Raw genomic sequence first — 23,025 nt, 5'->3', positions numbered from 1 at the left:
AGTTTCGGGCCTTGTCTTTTGGCCTCGCCACAGCTCCCCGCACCTTTTCCAAGGTAATGGTGGTAGTAGCTGCTTTTCTCCGGCGAGAGGGTATCCGGGTTCACCCGTACCTAGACGACTGACTCATCAGAGCGGACTCTGCAACAGAGAGTCATCAAGCAACAGCCAGAGTGGTATTAGTACTTCAATCTCTGGGCTGGGTCGTCAACTTAGCCAAAAGTCACCTGACCCCCTCGCAATCTCTAGAATATTTGGGGGCCCGGTTCGACACAGCCTCGGGATAAGTATTCCTACCCGAGCAAAGGCGGTGCAAGCTTCAGAATCAGGGCTGTCTGCTCCTGAGAATGCCTCGCCCGCGAGCTTGGGACATTGTCCAGCTGTTGGATTTGATGATGGCCACCTTGGAAGTGGTGCCCTGGGCGAGAGCGCACCTGAGGCCTCTGCAGTATTCCCTGCTTCAACGGGGTATCCAGTATCTCAGGACTATCAATGCAGACTCACATGGCTCCCTGCAGCCCGGCTCAGTATGGAGTGGTGGCTCTCAGACAGCATGCTGCGGCGAGGAATGCCACTGGCGGTCCCCGATTGGTGCCTAGTGGTAACAGATGCCAGCCTGCAGGGCTGGGGCGCACATTGCCGGGGAAAGCATGCCCAGGGTCTCTGGACACCTGACGAGTCGGAGTGGTCCATCAACCGCCTAGAGTTGAAAGCGGTGTTCCAGGCGCTTCTGGCCTTTCAAGGGACCCTGGAGGGATTGGCTGTCAGAGTTCTGTTGGACAACACGACAGCAGTGGCCTACATAAATCGACAGGGCGGTATGCAGTGCAGAGCACTAGCCGCGCAAGCCGAACAGATTAGCCACTGGGCCGAGCTATATCTGCAGTATCTATCAGCAGCTCATATTGCAGGTCAGAGCAATGTGCAAGCCGATTATCTAAGCAGGCATCAAATCGATCCAACGGAGTGGGAATTTGCAGATGAAGTATTCCTGCAGATCTGTGCCAAATGGGGGGGGCGCCCGCAGCGGATCTTATGGCCTCAAGCGCAAATGCCAAAGTCCCGTGCTTTTTCAGCAGATGGAGAGATCCTCGCTCGGCGGGGTTGGATGCCTTGGCTCAACCCTAGCCTCTGGGCCTCCTGTATGTGTTCCCTCCGTGGCCCTTGATAGGGCGAGTGCTCCTGCGGATCCGGCTTCATCCAGGAGAAGTGGTTCTCATCGCCCCGGATTGGCCCAGGAGGCCGTGGTATGCAGACCTCTGGTGGATGCTGGTGGAGGCTCCCTTGCCGTTGCCTCTGGTACCGAACCTGTTGTCGCAGGGACCGGTGACCATGGAGGATGCCTGCCGCTTTGGTCTTACGGCATGGCTATTGAGAGGGCGCAATTGAGAGACAAAGGCTATTCCAATAATGTAATTTCCACTCTTCCTGCAGGCCCGCAAGCAGTCCACTTCCGTGGCTTATGCCAGGATTTGGCGCCAGTTTGAGGCTTGGTGTGTTTCAAAAGCGATCACACCCATGCGGGCTCCTGTCTCGCCGATTCTGGACTTTTTGCAGGATGGTGTACAAAAAGGCTTAGCCTATAATTCCCTGCGGGTGCAAGCGGCAGCATTGGCCTCCCTTCGTGGCAAGGTTGAAGGCATGTCTTTAGCTGCACATCCAGACATTGCACGGTTTCTTAGAGGGGTGCTTCGGCTCCGTCCTCCCGTGCGGGCACCTTGTTCAGCTTGGAACCTGGGGCTGGTTTTAAAGGCTCTACAGTGTTCTCCTTTTGAGCCGCTACGGCGAGCTTCAGAGAAGGATCTGACTCTAAAGGCCGTCTTTTTGGTGGCCATCACTTCGGTGAGACGGGTGTCTGAGCTCCAGGCACTGTCCTGTCGAGACCCATTTCTGCAATTTTCAGAGTCCGGGGTAATGGTACGTACTGTGCCTTCCTTCATGCCTAAGGTGGTTTCAGCGTTTCACCTAAACCAGCCTGTTTTTTTTCCTTCCTTTTCTAGGGAGGAGTTTCCAGAATCTTTTGGGCAGTTGCACCTTTTGGATGTGCGCAGGACTCTGTTGCAGTATCTGCGAATTACAAACTCTTTCAGGACCTCTGATCATCTTTTTGTTTGGCTATCAGGTCCTCGCAGAGGGTCTCCAGCGTCTAAAGCCACTATTGCCCGCTGGCTCAAAGAAGCTATCTTTTCAGCTTATCTGTTGGCTGGCTGGCCTCTGCCTGTAGCGTTTAAAGCGCACTCTACAAGAGCGATTTCTTCCTCTTGGGCTGAAACTGGAGCACTCTCTCTTCATGAGATTTGCAGTGCAGCAACTTGGGCTTCTAAGCTCTCATTTGCCCGACATTACAGGCTGGATGTGGCTGCCAGGAGGGATGCGCGTTTTGGAGCACAAGTGCTAGCGCGTGGTGTGACTTGTTCCCACCCTATCTAGGGATTGCTTTGTTACATAGTAACATAGTAGATGACGGCAGAAAAAGACCTGCACGGTCCATCCAGTCTGCCCAACAAGATAAACTCATATGTGCCACTTTTTGTGCATACCTTACCTTGATTTGCACCTGTCTTTTTCAGGGCACAGACCTTATAAGTCTGCCCATCACTATCCCTGCTCCCCCAACCACCAGCCCCTCCTCCCACCACCGGTTCTGGCACAGACCGTATAAGTCTGCCCAGCACTATCCTCGCCTCCCAACCACCAGCCTCACCTCCTACCACCGGCTCTGGCACAGACCGTATAAGCCTGCCCAGCACTATCCCCGCCTCTCACTACCAGCTCTGCCACCCAATCTCGGCTAAGCTCCTGAGGATCCATTCCTTCTGAACAGGATTCCTTTATGTTTATTCCACGCATGTTTGAATTCCGTTACCATTTTCATCTCCACCACCTCCCGCGGGAGGGCATTCCAAGCATCCACTACTCTCTCCTTGAAAAAATACTTCCTGACATTTTTCTTGAGTCTGCCCCCCTTCAATCTCATTTCATGTCCTCTCGTTCTATGTAATGGATTCATCTGCTTGATGACAAGGAAAGGAAAATTAGGTTCTTACCTTGGTAATTTTCTTTCCTTTAGTCATAGCAGATGAATCCATGAGCCCTCCCTGTCTGATTGATTGTTTGACTCTGTTTGATATTCAGTTTTTCCTGTAGATTTGTTCCTTCCTTGGGAGAAAGTTGGAAAACAGTCTTCAGGATTTCTGTTCTATTACAGGAGGATGAGTTCATTCCCTCCTTTGAGTTAATGCCCCTGTTACGGGGCCAGCGTTTGCTGTGAGGAAAGTTCATGTTATTCCCATTGTGGTCTGTTATACTGCTTTGGAAGCTTCAAATACTAAAGAGGCAGATGGAGCTAGCTGGCCATGAGGCACTGTGGTTTTTCAGTGCTCTCTATCTCCCCCTGCTTGTTGATGGACACAACCCATACGTAATGGATTCATCTGCTATAACTAAAGGAAAGAAAATTACCAAGGTAAGAACCTAATTTTCCCATACTTACTAGGACTCCAGGGATAAATCTGATATGAGGGGAGGAGTAGAAATATTGAGCTTTTGCCCCTTACCTCATGGTCCTGATGGTGTGATGTGCAAAGGGTGTGACATTTGAACAGATGTCGGCTGCCTGGGGATTGCTGTTTGTGGACTTCTTTTAGTGAGGACTATCCATATGAATTCTCTCTTGACTTCCAGTGATGATGAGCTGGTGCCATATGACATGTCAGAGGACAAAGAATTGAAAAAGACAAAGGCTCCTGTCTATATCCGGGACTGCATTGAAGGTAGGAAGGAAGTTTTGAACCCCAGTGGTCTTTTTTTTTTTTTTTAATACATATTTTATTAAAGATTGCTCAAATACAAAACAACCAACAATCGGTTGCTCAATAACATATTTCTTCTACATCAAGCTTATTTATCTCCAACTTTAACCTTCCCTCCCCTCCCTCCCTATCCCAGTGGTGTGTTTGATTGTTCTTTATACTGTTCATAAAGTGTCCATATTTTGTTGAAAATCCGCATGGACCCTCTTCGCATGGCTGTCAACTTTGACATTTGGTATAAGTGTTCAACTCTCCCAGTTGCTATTTGTAATGTTGGTGGTTGCACCTGTTTCCATGCCCGGGCTAGTCCAAGCCTTGCTGCCACAAAATATTGAGTCGCCAGTCTGTGTTGCCAGCCAGATATCTCAGCTGGTTTAAATGTAGAAGGCAGTGTTCTGCCTTCCATGGGTATTGTCTTTGTATAACTGTATCAACCAGCTGCAATATCTCGTTCCAGTATTCTTTTATTTTCCCACATGACCACCAAATGTGAAAGAATGTGCCTCTATGGCCACACTCCCGCCAACATTGCCCTGATGTTTCCGGGAACATCCTCTGTAGTCGGTCTGGTGTGTAATACCACCCATAAAACATCTTAAAACCATTTTCATTCACCGTTTGTGCTATGGATGACTTAAGTAAATATTTATAATTACTCTTCCAAACCATTGTGGAATAGGTAGTCTGTAGTATCTCTTCCCATCTCTTTTGATATAGTACCTGAGGATCAGTCTGTCCCAGCAAAGCCAGGTATATACGTGTTATCCCCCCTTTACCTCCTCCTCTAGTGATCGCAAGTTCTAGATCTGTTTCAGCTAGGTCTAATTCATCCTGCGCTTTCTTCTTAATGAAGCTACGCAGATTGCAATAATAGGTAAGATCTCTCTCTATCAAACCATATTCCTCCTGAAGGTCTGCAAAGCCAATCATTTCTCCATCTTTCCATGTTTGCCCTAGTGTGCGCAACCCTGCTTGGGCCCATTTGTCAAAAATCTTCTCCGATCTCCCCAGTGAAAACCCTTTTGCCCAACGTATTGCTGTTTGCCGATAATACACTCTTTCCGGAAACAGACGTCTCCTCAATTGATACCAAGTCCATAGAGGATGTCTCAGTCCAATAGGCATTGCTCTTATTGTGGGCACCAGTTCCTCTTTTGGTATCCATAAAATATCTTCTATTTCTCGCCTGCCCAACCATGCTCTTTCCCAATGAAGCCATTTCTTAGATGTCCCAGGTGACCACTCTGCCAAGACCCGAATCTGGGCTGCTTGGTAATATAGGTAGAAGTTAGGGACTCCCATACCTCCTCTCTCCCATGTTTGAAACATCATAGATCGCCTTACTTGTGGTGGGCGTTTCCTCCAGATATATGCAAACATTTTGCGATTAAGCTTTGTAAAAAAGCTTGCGGGAATTGGGATCGGAATTGCCATAAATAAGTACAGCAATTTCGGAAGCAGCATCATTTTGATAGCATGTATGCGCCCCTGCCACGATATATTAAGTCCTTCCCATCTGTCTAACTCCTGAAAAAGTTCTTCTGCTTTCTGGGGGAAGTTAGCTGCATATAGCCCCTCTAGTTGTGAGGTTATCTGTATGCCCAAATATTTAATAGCCTTTTTCGCCCATACAAAGGGAAATTCAGTCCTAAGGACCTCTAATTCTTTGGGGGGCACTGTGAGATTCAAAAAGGTGGATTTTTCCAAGTTCGGCTTAAACCCTGATAGTTTCCCATAGTGCGTGAGGTGTTCTATTACCCTTTTTATAGAAGTTTCTGGTTTCACAATTGTGAGCAATATATCATCGGCAAACAGCATAAGTTTGTGTTCTCTCCATCCTCTCACCACTCCTTTCACCTCCCCATCCTTCCTAAGCATGCAGGCCAGCGGCTCCAGGGACAAAGCGAAAAGAAGTGGAGATATCGCACATCCTTGTCTGGTCCCACGTTGTAGCTTAAATGTTCTTGTATAAGACCCATTAATTTTTAAAGTTGCTAGTGGACCTTGATATAGTAACTGTAACCAGCTCAGAAACTTCCCCTCTATCCCTACCCACTGCAATACTTGGAACAGGAACGACCAGTCCACTCTATCAAATGCTTTTTCTGCATCGATTGAAAGCAATACTGCCGGGGTCTGGTCGTCTCTCACCTGCTGGATGACGTGCATCAGGCATCTGGTATTGTCAAACGTCTGTCGCCCCGCTATAAATCCCGCCTGATCCTCATGAACTATACCTGGAATCTGTTTTTGTAGTCTGCAGGCCAATATCTTTGTAAATATCTTGTAATCTACATTCAAAAGCGAGATTGGCCTATATGAACTACAAAGCCGGGGGTTTTTCCCTGGCTTCAATAGTAAGGTTATTGCTGCTAATCTCAATGTAGAGGGTAATTCCTGTGACTCAGATAAATCATTAAATACTTTCAATAGGACTGGGGCCAGTTGCGTACTATACATCTTGTAGAACCTAGTGGGAAATCCATCTGGACCTGGGGCTTTACCATTTGCCATATCTGTTATTGCCCACATTATCTCCTCTAGTGAGATGGGGGCTGACATCCGCTCGAGTCCTCCTCTCTCCACCCGCGGGAGATCCGCCTCTTGCAAATACTGCTCTATTTCATCTACCTCTGGGACTTGTTCTGGTTCATATAAATTTGTATAGTAATTCAAAAACTCCTCTTGAACCTGTTCCATCTGTGTGACAAAGTTCCCATCAGCTGTTTGTATGCCCCCTATATGATTACGTTGTGCTAGCTTTTTCAATTTACAAGCTAGCAGTCTACCCGCCTTATTCCCAAACTCAAAGTGTTCTTGTTGTGTCATTTGTAGTTTAGCGGCCACTTCTGCCAGCTGTAACTCCTGAAGTTTGTTTCTCAGCTCGTTTAATTTTATCTGTCCCCCAATGTCTGTGGGGTTCTCTTTGTGTGTTTGTTCTAGCTTTGATAATTCTGTCCTAATACTCTCTTCTTGCTCCACTCGTGTTCTGGTTATGTGTGCTCCTAGTGCTATTAGTTGTCCTCTAAGGACCGCTTTCAGACCTTCCCACAAATATTCTGAGCGAATCTCCCCCACATCATTAAGTTTAAGATATTCCTCAATATATTTTTCTATCACTGGGATATTTTTAGTATCCATTAGGATTGCCTCATTTAACCTCCAGTATCGCATGCCCACCTGTCTAATTCCTATATGTAGTTCTATTACCACTGGAGCATGATCCGACCAGGTGCGTGGTTCTATATTAATCTTGCTTATGGTATTAGCCACATCCACATCTCCCATCCATCCATCTATTCTAGAATATGACCTATATTTAGCAGAATAGTATGTATAGTCTCTTTTCTGTCCGTGTTTTGCCCTCCATAAATCTGTCAGTCCCCATCTGGCCAGGAAACTCTTTAATCCTTTCCTATCTAATTTAGCATATACAGCTTGGCCTGCAGAGTTATCTAACGGGGGATGAATCGTGACATTAAAGTCTCCCCCCAGGAGGAGTCGACCTTGTTGGTGCTTTTGTAATTGTAATTCCACTTTTTCTATAAACTGTTTCTGCCCGGAGTTCGGGGCATATATATTAACAATGGTGTACTTGTCTATTAGATTGTAAGCTCTTTGAGCAGGGACTGTCTCTCTTTGTTAAATTGTACATCGCTGCGTAACCCTAGTAGCGCTCTAGAAATGTTAAGTAGTAGTAGTAGTAGTAGTGTACTGAGTATTATATAATGAAACTTTTATCAGCAAGAATCTGCCTTCTTTATCAGTTACTGTATGTTGAACCTGCCAGGGATATGAATCTGACAATGCTATTAATACCCCTCTCTGTTTAGAATTATCTATACATGATGAAAATAAGATTGTAGGGTATCGCCTATGACCCACCAGCCTCTCGTGACACTTTTTCAGGTGTGTCTCCTGTAGAAGCACTATATCTGCTCGCAAGCGTATCATTTCTTTAAATGCTAGCTGGCGCTTCATAGGCGAGTTAAGGCCCCTCACATTGAATGTTACACATTTAAACACTTTATCGCCCGATTCCATGCAATCAGACCATTGTATATCCACCACCGTTTCCCCTTATCCCTATCCCCCCTCCCTCTTTCCCCAATAACCTGAAATAGCATGCCCCCTTCTTCTTTGAAGGAATGCTAAGAAAAATTGTGGACTTCCGTTTCCATCTTCTATACCAGCCCATTTAGGCGCTCGGGCCCTTAGTAGTTTGCAGGCACCGCTCCCGCTGTCTCATGCTCAAAATTTGGCCAGTCTCTCTGGGTAGAAATTTAATTCCAATGTGCAAGGTGTTTTCATGTGCCTTTCCCTGACGCAAGCCGTTGATCTGATGCTTGTCTTCTCAGCCGTCCTCGCCCCTGTGAGACTCTCTGCCATCTCTGCTTGTTCTTTTTCGGAGGTCCATTAGTTTGATGTGCTGTGGTCGCTGATGTCTCCTTGTTCTGCCCCAAAAACTCCTGGGCCTCTTCAAGCGTGACCACTCGGCGCTGCTTTCCCTCTTTATAAAACACTAGGGCAAAAGGATACTGCCACTTATATTTGATTCCTTCATCTCGGAGCTTTTCCGTTAATGGTCGCAGCGCTCCTCTCCTTTTCAATGTAGTAGCCGCTAGATCTTGAAATAATTCAATGGGATATGTCTCCCATATTATAGGACTAGCTGCCCTTGCTTGGCGCATGACATCCTCTTTCACTTTAAACTCTGAAAAACAAGCCACAATGTCTTTAGGCACATTAGCCTTTCTCGGACCCAGTGCCCTGTGTGCACGCTCTAGTTTAATTGTTTCGGGTGCCACTATGTGCTCCGGGGTAGAGAGCAGATGAGCCGCTATATCCTGCACTGCTTTTTCGCAGTTGATAAATTCTGGTAGCTCCAGCAGGCCCCGCACTCGGATATTAGCTCGCCGGCTTCTATTTTCAAGGTCTTCCACCTTGTCCGTGAGAAATCTCATGTTTGCTTGTTGCTCAACCATTTGCTGCTCTATCCCCGTTATCGTATCTGCATGTTCCTCAAGGCCCACTTCAGTTTCGCTAACTCGGTTCCCCAGCTCTTTGATCTCCTCTCTTAAGTCTGCGCTCAATTGTGCAAAATCACGCCGCATCTCTTTAATGTCCTTTTTAATATCCAACAACCATGTACTCAGCTGTTCCCATTTATCTGGTGCCAGCTCGTTTTCCTGTGTTTCTTTGTGTGCGCCTTGAGCACTTGTAGGCCGCGGGCTTAGGGAGGCCCCTTGACTCGGCTGATCGCCTGCCTGCTTGTCCGCCACGTGGTCTCGGTCCCGATAAGCGAAGGCAGTTAAGTCCGCCGTTTTGGGCTTCGAGTTCGCCATCTTCAGGAGCGCGTGTCGTCCGCTGTCTGTTTTACTACACACCTTCCGTTTCAGGCTCTAATTGCTCTTCTTTTTAGCTGTTATTTGGGCTGGTATTCGGGAGCTGCGCGTTCAGACCGCCATTGCGGTTCGTGACGTCACCGGAAGTCCAACCCCAGTGGTCTTCACTGTATAATACATCTTTTTGTGCTATCAGCTTTATATAAGACCAATGGCATTTAAGAGAGGATATTTAAACTGTATGAGCAAATATCAGCAGGTGACAGGGAGAACTAGAACTCACTAGCTGGATACTCTTTATTACTCCACAGTACTTATCTTGGTATAATCCAAAAATATCACTTCAGTCCTGACAGGAGTTCCCTGTTTTGCTAATCCAAGCTGCTTCAGGGGAAAACAATTTTTAACAATCCAAGACAGTAGAAAAATGAAGTGCAACTTTACAACAGTTTTCCAGCACCAGGCACTCACAAAATGGCGGTAGACATCACAGAGACTCCCAGATTTAAAATCCAGTGTCCCGCAGCCTTAGTCTTCTGTCTAGAGTGGACTACAGCCCCATAGATAGTCCACCCAGCTTTTTGTTTCTTTTGACCCAAACAGGATATGGGTAGCCATTGGCACTCACACAGTTTCTAATTAGCTAGCAGATTGCATCTCTTATGTCCAGGCTGGACTTGCTCTAGAGGAACATGTCAAGGCTCATGTCGGAGCCATGGCTACATTGGTAGCCCACTTGAGATCAGCCTCCATAGAGGAGATTTGCAAAGCTGTGACGACATCAGTCCACACGTTCACATCTCATTACTGCCTTGAGCAGGATACCCAACGACAACCAGTTCGGGCAAGCAGTCCTGCAGAATTTGTTCAGCGTTCAGAATCCAGCTCCCCCTATTCCTAATTTTCTTCTGTTCTGGGCTACACCTCCACAACTAGTACACAAATTGTTTCAGGTTGATTGAATAACAGGCGTTGATGTTTGTAGTCTCTGTTGTCCTAGCATTGTTGTTTTCGTTGAGCCTCTTAGCTAGGGATTCCCAGCTGTGAGAATACGACATCTTGCTTTTCCTCAGAGAAAGCAAACTTCCATATCATCAAGCTGATCAATCCATAGACTGGTGGGTTGTGTCCATCTACCAGCAGGTGGAGATAGAGAGCAAACTTTTGCCTCCCTATATGTGGTCATGTGCTGCCGGAAACTCCTCAGTATGTTCTCTATCTCAGCAGGTGGTGGTCACACACAGCAGCAGCTCTGGCTAGGCCTCCAAGCCTAATCCTTAGGTTTTGTTGAGGCCTGGGGTTGAGGGCTCTTTTGAGCAAGTGCAAACCTGGTGGTGCCAGGTCCCTCCTTTTCCCCCCCCCTCCCGCTGGCTCCGTTTAAAAAAAAAAAAAAAAAAAAAAAAAAATTTTTAAACGTCTTTAAAGGCGTTTAATTCGACGTTTCTTTAAACGTTCATTGCAGCTACTCACTGGGACACCAGTTCGTTACAGCTCGGAGCGGCAAGCAGGTAATTTTACCTTTTTATAGCGGGCAGGGGGTTCCCCGATTCTTCTCCTCGTGGCAATGGCGTCGGAGGGCGAGGGCGCAAAGGGTCGCGCCCCGGATCGCTGGAGCGCTTCTAGAGGGGATGCGGGGGTTTTACAACCTGATTCGCCCTTGATGGGTGATAGTTTAGTGACCGATGAATGTCCCGGTCGTTCCTCCGGCGTGGCGGTTTTTTCCCGCCATAAACGCCCATCCCCCGCTCCTCGCCTCCGCCATCTTGGCCGGCCACGCGGCTCGGACGGCTTCTTCTTGGGCCGCCCTTGAGGTTGGAGACATTAATGCCATGAACGCCCTTAATTTGGGCGACGGCACAAAAGCGGCTAAAGTTAAGCGCCGTTCTTCCCGCGCGGCTCCTTCACTGAGTTTCGCGCCGGACGCCATTTTGGATGCGCAGCATGTCTCTCCCCCGCTATTGCGAGCGCCGGTTGAGAGTGCGTCTAGGGCTGTTGCCCACTCTGCGGAAGTGCACAGTCTGGGGGGTTTCTCCCCCGAGTTTGTTTTGCTGCTGCATCAGGCTTTCCTCATGCAAAACGCTGCCCCTGCTCCCTCTTCTGATAAAGAGGTTGAGGTTCCCAGAGGTAAACGCCCTCGGGTTGATTTCCAGGCCTTGGAGGACTTTTGTCTCCTCCGATGTAGATGAGGGCAGCGTGTCTGAGGTCTCCCAACGATCCTTTGCGGATTCCTTGGAGGAGATAGATCCCCGCTCGGATGGAGCGGATGACCCCTCTGCAGCGCGGCTTTTTAGCCCAGAGGATTTGCCCAACCTGTTGTTACAGGCCATGGACACTTTGAAGATTTCCTCTCCGGAGGACGTCTCTCCCTCAGCCCCTGTTGGCTCTGCCATTATGCTGGGGACGAAGCGCCCGCCTAGAACCTTCCACGTGCATGATGCCATGCACACCTTAATTGCGGCTCAATGGGATGTCCCGGAAACGAGCCTTAAAGTGGCTAGGGCTATGTCCCGCCTCTATCCTTTGGCTGTGAGTGAACGTGAGGCCTATCTGTGGCCTACCGTGGATTCTTTAATCACTGCGGTGACTAAGAAAACGGCGTTGCCGGTGGAAGGTGGCACGGCCCTAAAGGACGCCCAAGACAGAAGATTGGAGGCGGCCTTAAGGTCGTCCTTGGAGGCAGCTGCTTTAAGTTTGCAGGCCTCAGTTTGCGGCTCCTATGTGGCCAGGGCGTGCCGGACTATGGTGCAGCGGGCTTCCCCCTCGGATCATTCCTTGAGGGCTGATTGGCCGGCCCTGGAATCGGGCTTAGCCTATTTGGCAGACTTGCTGTATGATGTCTGGAGAGCCTCAGCTAAAGGCATGGCTCAGACAGTCTCTGCGAGGCGGTGGCTTTGGCTGAAACATTGGTCTGCTGACCACGCCTCTAAATCCCGCCTGGCTAGATTGCCTTTTAAAGGCAAGCTGCTCTTTGGGGTCGAGCTGGACAAAATCGTGACCGATCTCGGCACGTCTAAGGGCAAGAAATTACCAGAGGTCAGGGCTCGGGTTAGTACTCGTCCCGATACCTCCATACCGCCCGGGCAAGTCGGGTTCCTCTGCCCCCTCTTCCTTCAAGAGGAATTTCTCCCCCAAGCAGCATTCCTTTCGCAGAGACCGCCGTCCCGGAGGTGCTCCCTCCGGTCCTCCCCCAGGGTCTCGTACCCAATGACGGGGCCTTGGTCCACGCCCCAGTGCAGATTGGAGGACGGCTGTCCTCGTTTCTGGGCGAGTGGATCACTATAACTTCAGACGCGTGGGTGCTGGAAGTCATCAGAGACGGCTACAAGCTAGAGTTCTGCCAACCCTTAAGAGACGGGTTTGTACTCTCTCCCTGCAAGTCTCCGGTCAAGCTGTGGTAGTGCAGCAGACCTTGGACAACCTGATCCGCCTGGGTGCGGTCGTTCCGGTGCCAAAAAATCAGATTGGCAAGGGACGTTACTCCATTTACTTTGTGGTTCCAAAGAAAGGAGGTTCTGTCCGGCCTATCCTCGACCTCAAAGGGGTCAATCGGGCCTGGAAAGTGAGGCACTTTCGCATGGAGACTCTCCGCTCTGTTATAGCGGCAGTGAAGGCAGGAGAGTTCTTGGCTTCCTTGGACATCAAGGAAGCGTACCTGCATATTCCCATCTGGCCTCCTCTCCAACGCTTTCTGCGTTTTACAGTCCTGAGACGACACTTCCAGTTCAGAGCCCTCCCTTTCGGGTTGGCTACTGCTCCGCGGACCTTTTCCAAAGTAATGGGGGTCATAGCGGCCTTCCTGCTAAAGGAAGGAGTACAAGTCCATCCTTATCTGGACGACTGGTTGATCCGAGCCCCCTCTTATGCAGAGTGCGGCAAAGCTATGGACCGGGTAGTTGCTCTTTTGAGCTCCCTGGGATGGATCATCAACTGGAAGAAGAGCCAGCTGCGCCCGACTCAGTCCCTGGTGTATCTGGGAGTTCGATTCGACACCCAAGTGGGCAGAGTGTTCCTGCCAGACAATCGGATTGTCAAGCTTCAGGCTCAGGTGGACTAGTTCCTAGTAGCCTCTCCTATTCGGGCTTGGGACTACGTGCAGCTGTTGGGCTCTATGACGGCCACGATGGAAGTAGTGCCCTGGGCCAGGGCTCATATGAGACCACTACAGCTATCTCTGCTGCTGCGCTGGACTCCGATGTCGGAGGATTATGCTGTGCGCCTTCCCGTGGACCCAGCAGTGCGCAAGGCGCTGAGCTGGTGGACGCAGACAGACAAGTTGTCTGCAGGATTGCCTCTGGTGACCCCGGAGTGGATTGTCGTCACGACAGACGCCTCTTTGATGGGCTGGGGAGCCCACTGCTTGGGAAGGACAGCGCAGGGGCTCTAGTCTCCTGCAGAGGCAAGTGGTCTATCAACCTCCTGGAACTCAGAGCCATTCGCTTGGTGTTATTGGAGTTCATCCCGGTACTCGTGTTGAAGCCTGTACGGGTCCTGTCGGACAATGCCACGGCTGTGGTCTATATCAACCGCCAGGGAGGTACCAGAGCGCCCCTCTAGCCAAGGAGGCTATGAGTCTTTGCCAGTGGGCGGAAGCGAACCTGGAGCAGCTTTCAGCGGCCCACATTGCCGGAGTCATGAATGTCAAGGCGGACTTTCTCAGTCGCCATACCTTGGAGCCCGGAGAGTGGCAACTATCTGCTCAGGCGTTCTTGGACATCACGAAGCGCTGGGGCCAGCCGAGCCTAGATCTGATGGCGTCATCGGCCAATGGCCAAGTGCCGCGCTTTTTCAGCAGAGGACGGGACCCTCGATCCCTGGGAGTAGATGCTCTTCTCCAACAGTGGCCGACACAAGAGCTCCTCTATGTGTTCCCGCCCTGGCTCATGTTGGGCAGGGTGCTAGACCGGGTGGCAAAGCATCCCGGCAGGGTAATCCTGGTGGGTCTGGATTGGCCCAGACGTCCCTGGTATGCGGACTTGTTCAGGCTCTCAGTCGACGATCCTCTGCGGCTGTCAGTGGAGCAGGGCCTGTTACATCAGGGTCCCGTGATGATGGAGGATCCCTCTCCCTTTGGTCTTACGGCCTGGCTATTGAGCGGCAGCGTCTGAGGAAGAAGGGCTTCTCAGACAAGGTCATCGCCACTATGCTGAGAGCGAGGAAGCGCTCTACTTCTACTGCTTACGCCAGGGTTTGGCGTATCTTTGCAGCATGGTGTGAAGCAGGCTCACTTTCTCCCTTCACTGCTCCAATTTCTTCAGTGTTGGCGTTCCTGCAAGAAGGCCTGTCGCTCAGTTCCCTTAAAGTCCAGGTAGCGGCTCTGGCTTGCTTCAGGGGCCGCCTGAAGGGTGCTTCCCTGGCTTCGCAGCCAGATGTGGTGCGCTTTCTCAAGGGAGTTAATCACCTGCGCCCTCCTCTGCACTCAGTGGTGCCTGCGTGGAATCTCAACCTGGTGCTAAGAGCATTGCAGAAGCCGCCTTTTGAACCCTTGTCGAGGGCATCTCTGAAAGACCTGACGTTGAAAGCAGTCTTTTTGGTGGCTATCACTTCAGACAGAAGAGTTTCCGAGCTCCAGGCGCTCTCATGTCGAGAGCCTTTTCTGCAGTGCACTGAGGCAGGAGTGACTATTCGCACAGTGCCTTCCTTCCTGCCCAAGATTGTTTCTCGCTTCCATGTGAATCAGCAGCTCTGTCTCCCTTCCTTTCGTAGGGAGGACTACCCAGAGGAGTACTCCGCTCTTGAATATCTGGATGTGAGACGAGTCATCATCAGTTACTTGGAAGTGACCAATGATTTCCGGAAATCGGATCATCTGTTTGTCCTGTTTGCAGGTCCTCGTAAGGGTCTGCAGGCTGCTAAGCCTACAGTGGCAAGATGGGTCCAGGAAGCCATTGCAGCGGCTTATGTGGCCGCGGGGAAGGTGCCGCCTATCCAGCTGAAGGCTCACTCCACGAGAGCTCAGGCGGCCTCGATGGCAGAGGCCGGATCCGTCTCCTTGGAAGAGATATGCAAGGCGGCAACGTGGGCTTCGGCTCATACATTCTCCAAGCATTACCGTTTGACTGTGGCTGCACGGGCGGAGGCCCGGTTTGGAGCTTCAGTGTTGAGGTCAGGGATTTCTATGTCCCGCCCTGGGTGAGTACTGCTTCGGTACATCCCACCAGTCTATGGATTGATCAGCTTGATGATATGGAAGGTAAAATTATGTATAATCATACCTGATAATTTTCTTTCCATTAATCATAGCTGATCAATCCATAGCCCCTCCCAGATATCTGTACTGTTTATATTCTGGTTGAATTTTAGGTTCAAGTTTAGCCTTCAGTTACTTCAGGAGGACTTCGTGTTCAAGTTCTTCTTTCACTTGGATTCTTCAAGAGTTGAGACGACTTTGTGTTACAGTGAGCTGCTGCATTCCTCTCCCCTCCGTTTTACGGGGCTGGATTGAGACATAAATTCTGCCGGCACTCCCTCCCGCTTCGTGCGGCTGTAGGGCAGCTTTGTACCCCTCCAGCTTCGGCGGTGTTAGGGTCAGTCAGCTCCTCCCGCGGTTGCGGTTGCAGGATAAGCCAGATCCCCCCGCATCGGCGGGTGTGGTGTCCCTCCCCCGCTCCGCGGGGATGAGCTGGACGGATTCCCCTCCCCCACTTGTGTGGGGATGAGCTGGGTTAATTCCCCTCCCCCGTTTCGGCGGTGGTGAGCTGGGCAGAGTGTCCCTTCGTGGGTGTAATTCTCTAAGTGCTGAGTCCTGCGGATGGAGCTTTGATATCGACATACTGAGGAGTTTCCGGCAGCACATGACCACATATAGGGAGGCAAAAGTTTGCTCTCTATCTCCACCTGCTGGTAGATGGACACAACCCACCAGTCTATGGATTGATCAGCTATGATTAACGGAAAGAAAATTATCAGGTATGATTATACATAATTTTACCTTACTCACCTGTAGCAGGTGTTCTGCGAGGACAGCAGGTCAAGTGTTCTTACATATCCACCCACCTCCCCTTGGAGTTGTCTTCTTTAACTAATCAAAAGGATTGAGGAATCCGTGCTCGCACGTCAGGCAGGAAGACACTAGCACATGTGCGGTGGGATGCTACTTGAAATTTCTTGATCTTGCTAGTTAGCGTTTGCACCGGGCTGCGTCGGATGATGTCACCCAGCTTGTGAGAATACTTGGCTTGCTGTCCTCAGAAAACAGGTGAGTAACTTTTGCTTTTTGTGTTTATCGGGGATGCTGTGGAGACGGTGTTAACAATCTGTTGCGGGGGAGGGAGTCCTAGTTATAAATAATGGCAACATCTGGGGGCTAAACTTAAGAGCTCATGATACAGGGTACCAGAAAGAGCTTTACCGTTAATTGGGTGGGCTTATTGCAACTCTCTATCATCGGGCAAGACTCCAGAGTGCAATGTGCAATTTTCAGAGCAAATTCATTGTATTACTGTGCAATAAATTCATTAACTATAAATATTCATAATAAATTTCTACTGTAGATTTCTTTTTTGATTGCACTCCAGTTATTTAGTCAAATTTGATCATGTTATGATCACTGTTTCCCAGGGGACCCAACATCGTTACCTCTTGCTCTAAGTCCTGCATTCCAGTAAGGACTGGATCCAAAATTGCTCCCCCTCTTGTTTGTTCCTGGACCAGTTGCTCCAAGAAGCAGTCATTTATTACATCTAGGAATTTTACATCCCTAGTACTCCCTGATGCAGCATTTAATCATTTAGTATTGGGGTTATTATAATGCACAATATATTGGGCTGGTGACACTGTTTATACAGTGGTGGAAATAAGTATTTGATCCCTTGCTGATTTTGTAAGTTTGCCCACTGACAAAGACATGAGCAGCCCATAATTGAAGGGTAGGTTATTGGTAACAGTGAGAGATAGCACATCACAAATTAAATCCGGAAAATCACATTGTGGAAAGTATATGAATTTATTTGCATTCTGCAGAGGGAAATAAGTATTTAATCCCTCTGGCAAACAAGACCTAATACTTGGTGGCAAAACCCTTGTTGGCAAGCACAGCGGTCAGACGTCTTCTGTAGTTGATGATGAGGTTTGCACACATGTCAGGAGGAATTTTGGTCCACTCCTCTTTGCAGATCATCTCTAAATCATTAAGAGTTCTGGGCTGTCGCTTGGCAACTCGCATCTTCAGCTCCCTCCATAAGTTTTCAATGGGATTAAGGTCTGGTGACTGGCTAGGCCACTCCATGACCCTAATGTGCTTCTTCCTGAGCCACTCCTTTGTTGCCTTGGCTGTATGTTTTGGGTCATTGTCGTGCTGGAAGACCCAGCCACGACCCATTTTTAAGGCCCTGGCGGAGGGAAGGAGGTTGTCACTCAGAATTGTACGGTACATGGCCCCATCCATTCTCCCATTGATGCGGTGAAGTAGTCCTGTGCCCTTAGCAGAGAAACACCCCCAAAACATAACATTTCCACCTCCATGCTTGACAGTGGGGACGGTGTTCTTTGGGTCATAGGCAGCATTTCTCTTCCTCCAAACACGGCGAGTTGAGTTCATGCCAAAGAGCTCAATTTTTGTCTCATCTGACCACAGCACCTTCTCCCAATCACTCTCGGCATCATCCAGGTGTTCACTGGCAAACTTCAGACGGGCCGTCACATGTGCCTTCCGGAGCAGGGGGACCTTGCGGGCACTGCAGGATTGCAATCCGTTATGTCGTAATGTGTTACCAATGGTTTTCGTGGTGACAGTGGTCCCAGCTGCCTTGAGATCATTGACAAGTTCCCCCCTTGTAGTTGTAGGCTGATTTCTAACCTTCCTCATGATCAAGGATACCCCACGATGTGAGATTTTGCGTGGAGCCCCAGATCTTTGTCGATTGACAGTCATTTTGTACTTCTTCCATTTTCTTACTATGGCACCAACAGTTGTCTCCTTCTCGCCCAGCGTCTTACTGATGGTTTTGTAGCCCATTCCAGCCTTGTGCAGGTGTATGATCTTGTCCCTGACATCCTTAGACAGCTCCTTGCTCTTGGCCATTTTGTAGAGGTTAGAGTCTGACTGATTCACTGAGTCTGTGGACAGGTGTCTTTCATACAGGTGACCATTGCCGACAGCTGTCTGTCATGCAGGTAACGAGTTGATTTGGAGCATCTACCTGGTCTGTAGGGGCCAGATCTCTTACTGGTTGGTGGGGGATCAAATACTTATTTCCCTCTGCAGAATGCAAATAAATTCATATACTTTCCACAATGTGATTTTCCGGATTTAATTTGTGATGTGCTATCTCTCACTGTTACCAATAACCTACCCTTCAATTATGGGCTGCTCATGTCTTGTCAGTGGGCAAACTTACAAAATCAGCAAGGGATCAAATACTTATTTCCCCCACTGTAGTCTATAGACATTTTACAATTTAAGTGTTGAATTGAGGTTTACTGGATTGAATTATCATTATTAAGTTTTTGATGTTTAGATTTTTTGAGTTTCAGAGTCACATTATATTTTAGGACAGTAGTATAGCCCTACATGTATATTCTTTCCCTTCACACATGGAATTTCTATCCTTAAGGATTCCACGTTGCTGTCTGTGTCATGCAGAATTTTTATTTTGTTTGACTCAAATCCCTCTTTAACATACAGCATAACCCCCGCCCCTCTAAGATTTGATCCACCCTCTCACTTCGATATAATTTATAGCCTGATAACTGTCTAATTGATTTGTCTTCCTTCTACCAGGTCTCTGAGATCTTTTTATATCTACCTATTCATTTAGTGTTATATACTCTAACATTCCTATCTTAATTTTTTAGGCTTCTACCATTTGTATACAGACACTTCAAAGTTTGTTTTATCCTTGCACCTACAAGCTGCTTAGAATTTGACAGGGTAATTTGCAACCTTTGCCCTTTCTACCCTTAAATACACCCATCTTCTTTCACTTTTGTTGAAACTTCCCTATTGGAATTCCTTAAATGTCCTGTTATAATAGCATCCTTCAAGGATACCTCACTCTGAACCATGCAGTCCTAAGCAACTGTTGGCTCCCCCCCCCCCCCCCCCGTTCTAATTTAAAAGGTGCTCTATCTCCTTTTTAAATGTTAGTGCTAGCAGCCAGTAAACAGTGGCACTATGGTAGAAATGACTTTCATTCAATGAACCTCCATATTTATCACTACTTCTAATTCTACACTGCCCCAACAGAACATTAAGATCTGCCCAGCAATATTTCCTTATCATTCCCAGTTATCATATACTAGTACAAGAACATGTCAGAGATACTGTATTTTCTGTACAAGGACCATGTCTGTGGAATGCCGTCCCTCAATTCCTAAGATCACAATCTTCCCTACTTAAATTTAAAAGTGACCTCAAGACATATCTTTTTGAAGACTCTTATGATTGATCATACTTCCTGTCCAGGAGGGCTATTGGCTATGGCGTACCTCCACTGTCTTTACCCCACCCCCTCATTACTATTGCAATTGTATTTCTGCCATGATTACCCTTCTTTGTTTCCCTGTCTTTCATCCTTTTCCCTTCTTTTCCCTTTTTCTCCCCCTCATTTATTTTTAGATTGTAAGCCACCTTGACGGTCTCCAAAGGGCAGGTTAGTAAATACTAAATAAACTCGGGACACCCCCCATCACTGATGCTCACTTGCAAAAATGATTCACCCAACAGGAGAGCACATGCTGCTGAAAAAAATAGTGAATGTTGCCCCTGAAGTTGACCAGTAAACTTTGGAATCTACCCTGCAAGAGAAAGAGAAGCATGCAATCTGGCTACAAAGCCATAGTATTGCCGCACTGAGGGAGAGTGTGGCTGTAATTTCATCTAAATCTCAGTTTTGTTTTTCAGTCCTAACAGGGTCTGAAGATGTGGAAAAACTGGAGGCCACCTTGGGTGTTTTGAAGGGCTTGATCCTAAAGAACCAGGCAATGACCAAAGAGGTAAAATGAGGCATTGGTGTTTGATCTACCAGAAGTGGAGGTTGCAAAGAGAGGAGATGTCCTGCACAAGGAGGTTCTGGCTAAGATTTGATATTGCTGCTTGTTGATGCTTATCTATCCAGGATGGTAGAAAATCAGAGGAAGACTATACAAACCAAGTTGGATAAGAAGTAATATCTTATAAGCAGTCATGTGTCTTCAGCTGGCAGCTGGGATATATCTTTCCAGCATGGATAGGAATAAGTGAGCAGACAGGGTAGACCAACTAGTCCTTATCTACCTTCATATGCTCTGTTACTTTACAGAGAACTGTGTCTACAAAATGAACATATTTAGTTAAATGAGAGCTAATCTGACCATGCAAAGTACTTATGGTGAGAGGAAGGAATGTAAAGGTGAGGTCACTCATGAGTGCTTGAGAGAAAGAAAAGGGGTACATGTAGATGATGGAGAGAGGAGAGACCGTGTAGGGGGATAACTTGGGGAAGAGAGGAGAGGGTCCAATGGCCCAGAAGACGTGCCTTCCAATTGGCTCTGTCTAGGTCCTACTCTTTTTTTTTTTTTTTTAAATTTGCAAGGATAACCTTATTGAGATTATGGGATATAACAAAATACAAAAAAGAACAAGAAACATATGACAGCAATTAATGTAAATCCTACACCAAGAACCCAAAGGAAAGATACAGTACCCTGAAATTTTGAATTGTTTTTATGTATAAATAATCCCCCACCCAAAAGCAAAACAGGAACCCTCTTCCAACCCCCCCCAACCACCACACCACAAGACTACCCTTCCCTCCCCCCCCCCCCCAAAAAAAAAAAAACAGGCAACGCCTGTGACAAAACAGTGGGTTTAAGCCTGAAGAGTATTTCTTTAGTTTGGCTAGCAGGTGGTGCATATTTATGTTTTGAAATTGCTGCAGACCCAAGGCTGTTTTTCTTTTTTTTAAGCCTTTTGGAAAGTCAGTCTGCAGTATGCTTTAAAAGGTTGCTGTTCTGGGCTCTGATTGACCCAGGAGCTCATTTTCATTTGGATTGTAATGGCTTTTGCCCCAGTCTTAGCCTGGGAGAAGAGAGAGACAGATCTCTTTGCTAAGGCTTTGTAAACAGTTACATTTGATAACTTGTGAGCAGCGATCATATATATTTTCAAAGCACTTAGCCTTACAAAGTTCCATAGAAACCTATGGAACTTTGTAAGGCTAAGTGCTTTGAAAATATGCCTCTGTGTCATGATCTTCCCAGGTACTTTTTAGAAAGTAAACAGATGTTTAGTTAGCTTTGTTATTGATCCATATTTAAGTTACCTGTTATAGTTTTCTGATTGCACTTTTTATGTTTTACAGTTCAACATTTTTAAGAAATTAAACAATTTTCAGTTTATTGCTTCTTTGTCTAGACTGACAAAGAATCCTGGTGGTTGTGTGTTGGGTCTGTGAGTGCTTTCTGGGAACTGTGGGACCACTGGGAGTGTGGCCTCCAGTAGCCTAGAAATTACTGGGAATAATTTGAGAGTGGGAGACTTGCCCAGAGGTGGTTGTGACCCAGTTGGTGGGAGAAAGGTGCTAGTGTAGAGCACAAGCGGCAGGTGCAGGCGGACCTGAGCTATGCTGGGGATAGACCCTCTAAGTGACCGCTGGGTAGCCCCAGGCGGGTGCCTAGGAGTTTCATGACAGTGCCGATCTCTAATCAGCTACAAAGTCTCTCCATCTCACAAATGTAGTACAGCATAGTATACCATTTTATCAATGGTGGGCAACAGGACTGCTTCCAGACCTGTGCAATGACAAGACGAGCAGCATTGAAGTACTGCTTAGCAAACAGGCGACTATCTTTCCTGGCTCCTGGGAGAGACTTATTCAAGAGAAAAATTACAGGATCCCAGGGAATCGAATGCCCAAGCCAGCGGTGCATATCAGCTTGGACAGATTTCCAAAAAACAATTACCTTTCGACAATTCCACCAGATATGACCCATTGTTCTTTGCTCGCCACAGTTACGCCAGCAATGCTGCATAGATATAATGAAGTACCGGAGTCAAGTGCCAGCGATAAAGAACTTCCGTACAATTCTCTTGAATGTTCACAGTGGTAGAGGTTTTAACTGATGCAGTTGCCATGAAAGACCATTTAGCATCTTCATATCTCGAACCCAATTCAAGCTCCCACCTCCAGTGATGAAGTAATGCAGGAGGCAAAGCATCTCAAAGGTGATGATAGAGACCCCCTCAAGGAAAGTCTCATTATCAAGTAACTTTGCTTTCAACTTCCGGGAAGAAAAAAGTGAAGTAGTTGATAAAAGGCAAGAAAGTCACAGGGCTGCAAGTGATATGATTGAGAGAGTTCTGAAAATATAAGAAATCTATCATAATTCACTAACAGAGAAAATTTAGTGTGATGGAAATCTTTTACCATACCCATTTTAGCCCAGTGAGAAAATGTGCGTAGGATAAAAGCACTGAAGCCCAGTGGCAGATGTCTGCCTAGGTGAATGCCACATCAATTGGCCTAAATTCAAGGGCCCTCCAACCATCAGTTGCTCTGTCGGCACTCATAATTTATGCAAAAAAGCCTGAAAGCATTCTATAGAAGGTTTAATTTGAGCGGTCCTATAATACAGTTCTAGATGTGGGACACCAAAACTTCCCCTTTTTTTTCCAAGCTGCATATAACAATGCTTTTGGTAATCTGGGATGCTCCATATACATTTTAAATATACGCAGTTGAAGAGAAGCCAGGACCTGCTCCAGGAAGAGGCACTGGTAGGGCCTAAAATAAAGCAATTGGGGCAAAACATTCATTTTCACAGTTGCTATTCTACCAAACCAGGAGAGGGCCATAGTATCCCAATGGTCCAGATCAACTCTAAATTCTCTTATCAAAGGGAGATAATTTGCATTAGCCAGATCATCACTCTTATTCATTAAAGAAACCCTCAAA

General features: G+C 47.6%; 1 protein-coding gene across 1 annotated transcript in view; it reads left to right on the top strand.

Annotated features, from left to right (window-relative positions):
* The window catches only part of LOC115459158 (telomere length regulation protein TEL2 homolog), a gene marked incomplete at its 3' end in the record, with an annotated part of 72,998 nt that extends 52,912 nt beyond the window's left edge, over nucleotides 1-20,086 (top strand). The window contains exons 12-13 of the mRNA XM_030189031.1: nucleotides 3,682-3,770; nucleotides 19,995-20,086. Of these exons, the coding sequence (XP_030044891.1) occupies nucleotides 3,682-3,770; nucleotides 19,995-20,086 (181 nt within the window). The remainder of the gene's footprint in view (nucleotides 1-3,681; nucleotides 3,771-19,994) is intronic.
* Between the last annotated feature and the right edge of the window lie 2,939 nt (nucleotides 20,087-23,025).

This window comes from Microcaecilia unicolor, unplaced genomic scaffold (genome assembly GCF_901765095.1).
Source record: "Microcaecilia unicolor unplaced genomic scaffold, aMicUni1.1, whole genome shotgun sequence".
Classification (NCBI taxonomy): Eukaryota; Metazoa; Chordata; class Amphibia; order Gymnophiona; family Siphonopidae; genus Microcaecilia; species Microcaecilia unicolor.
Note: the sequence above shows the minus strand (reverse complement) of the source record. Positions and strands in the feature narration are given on the sequence as shown.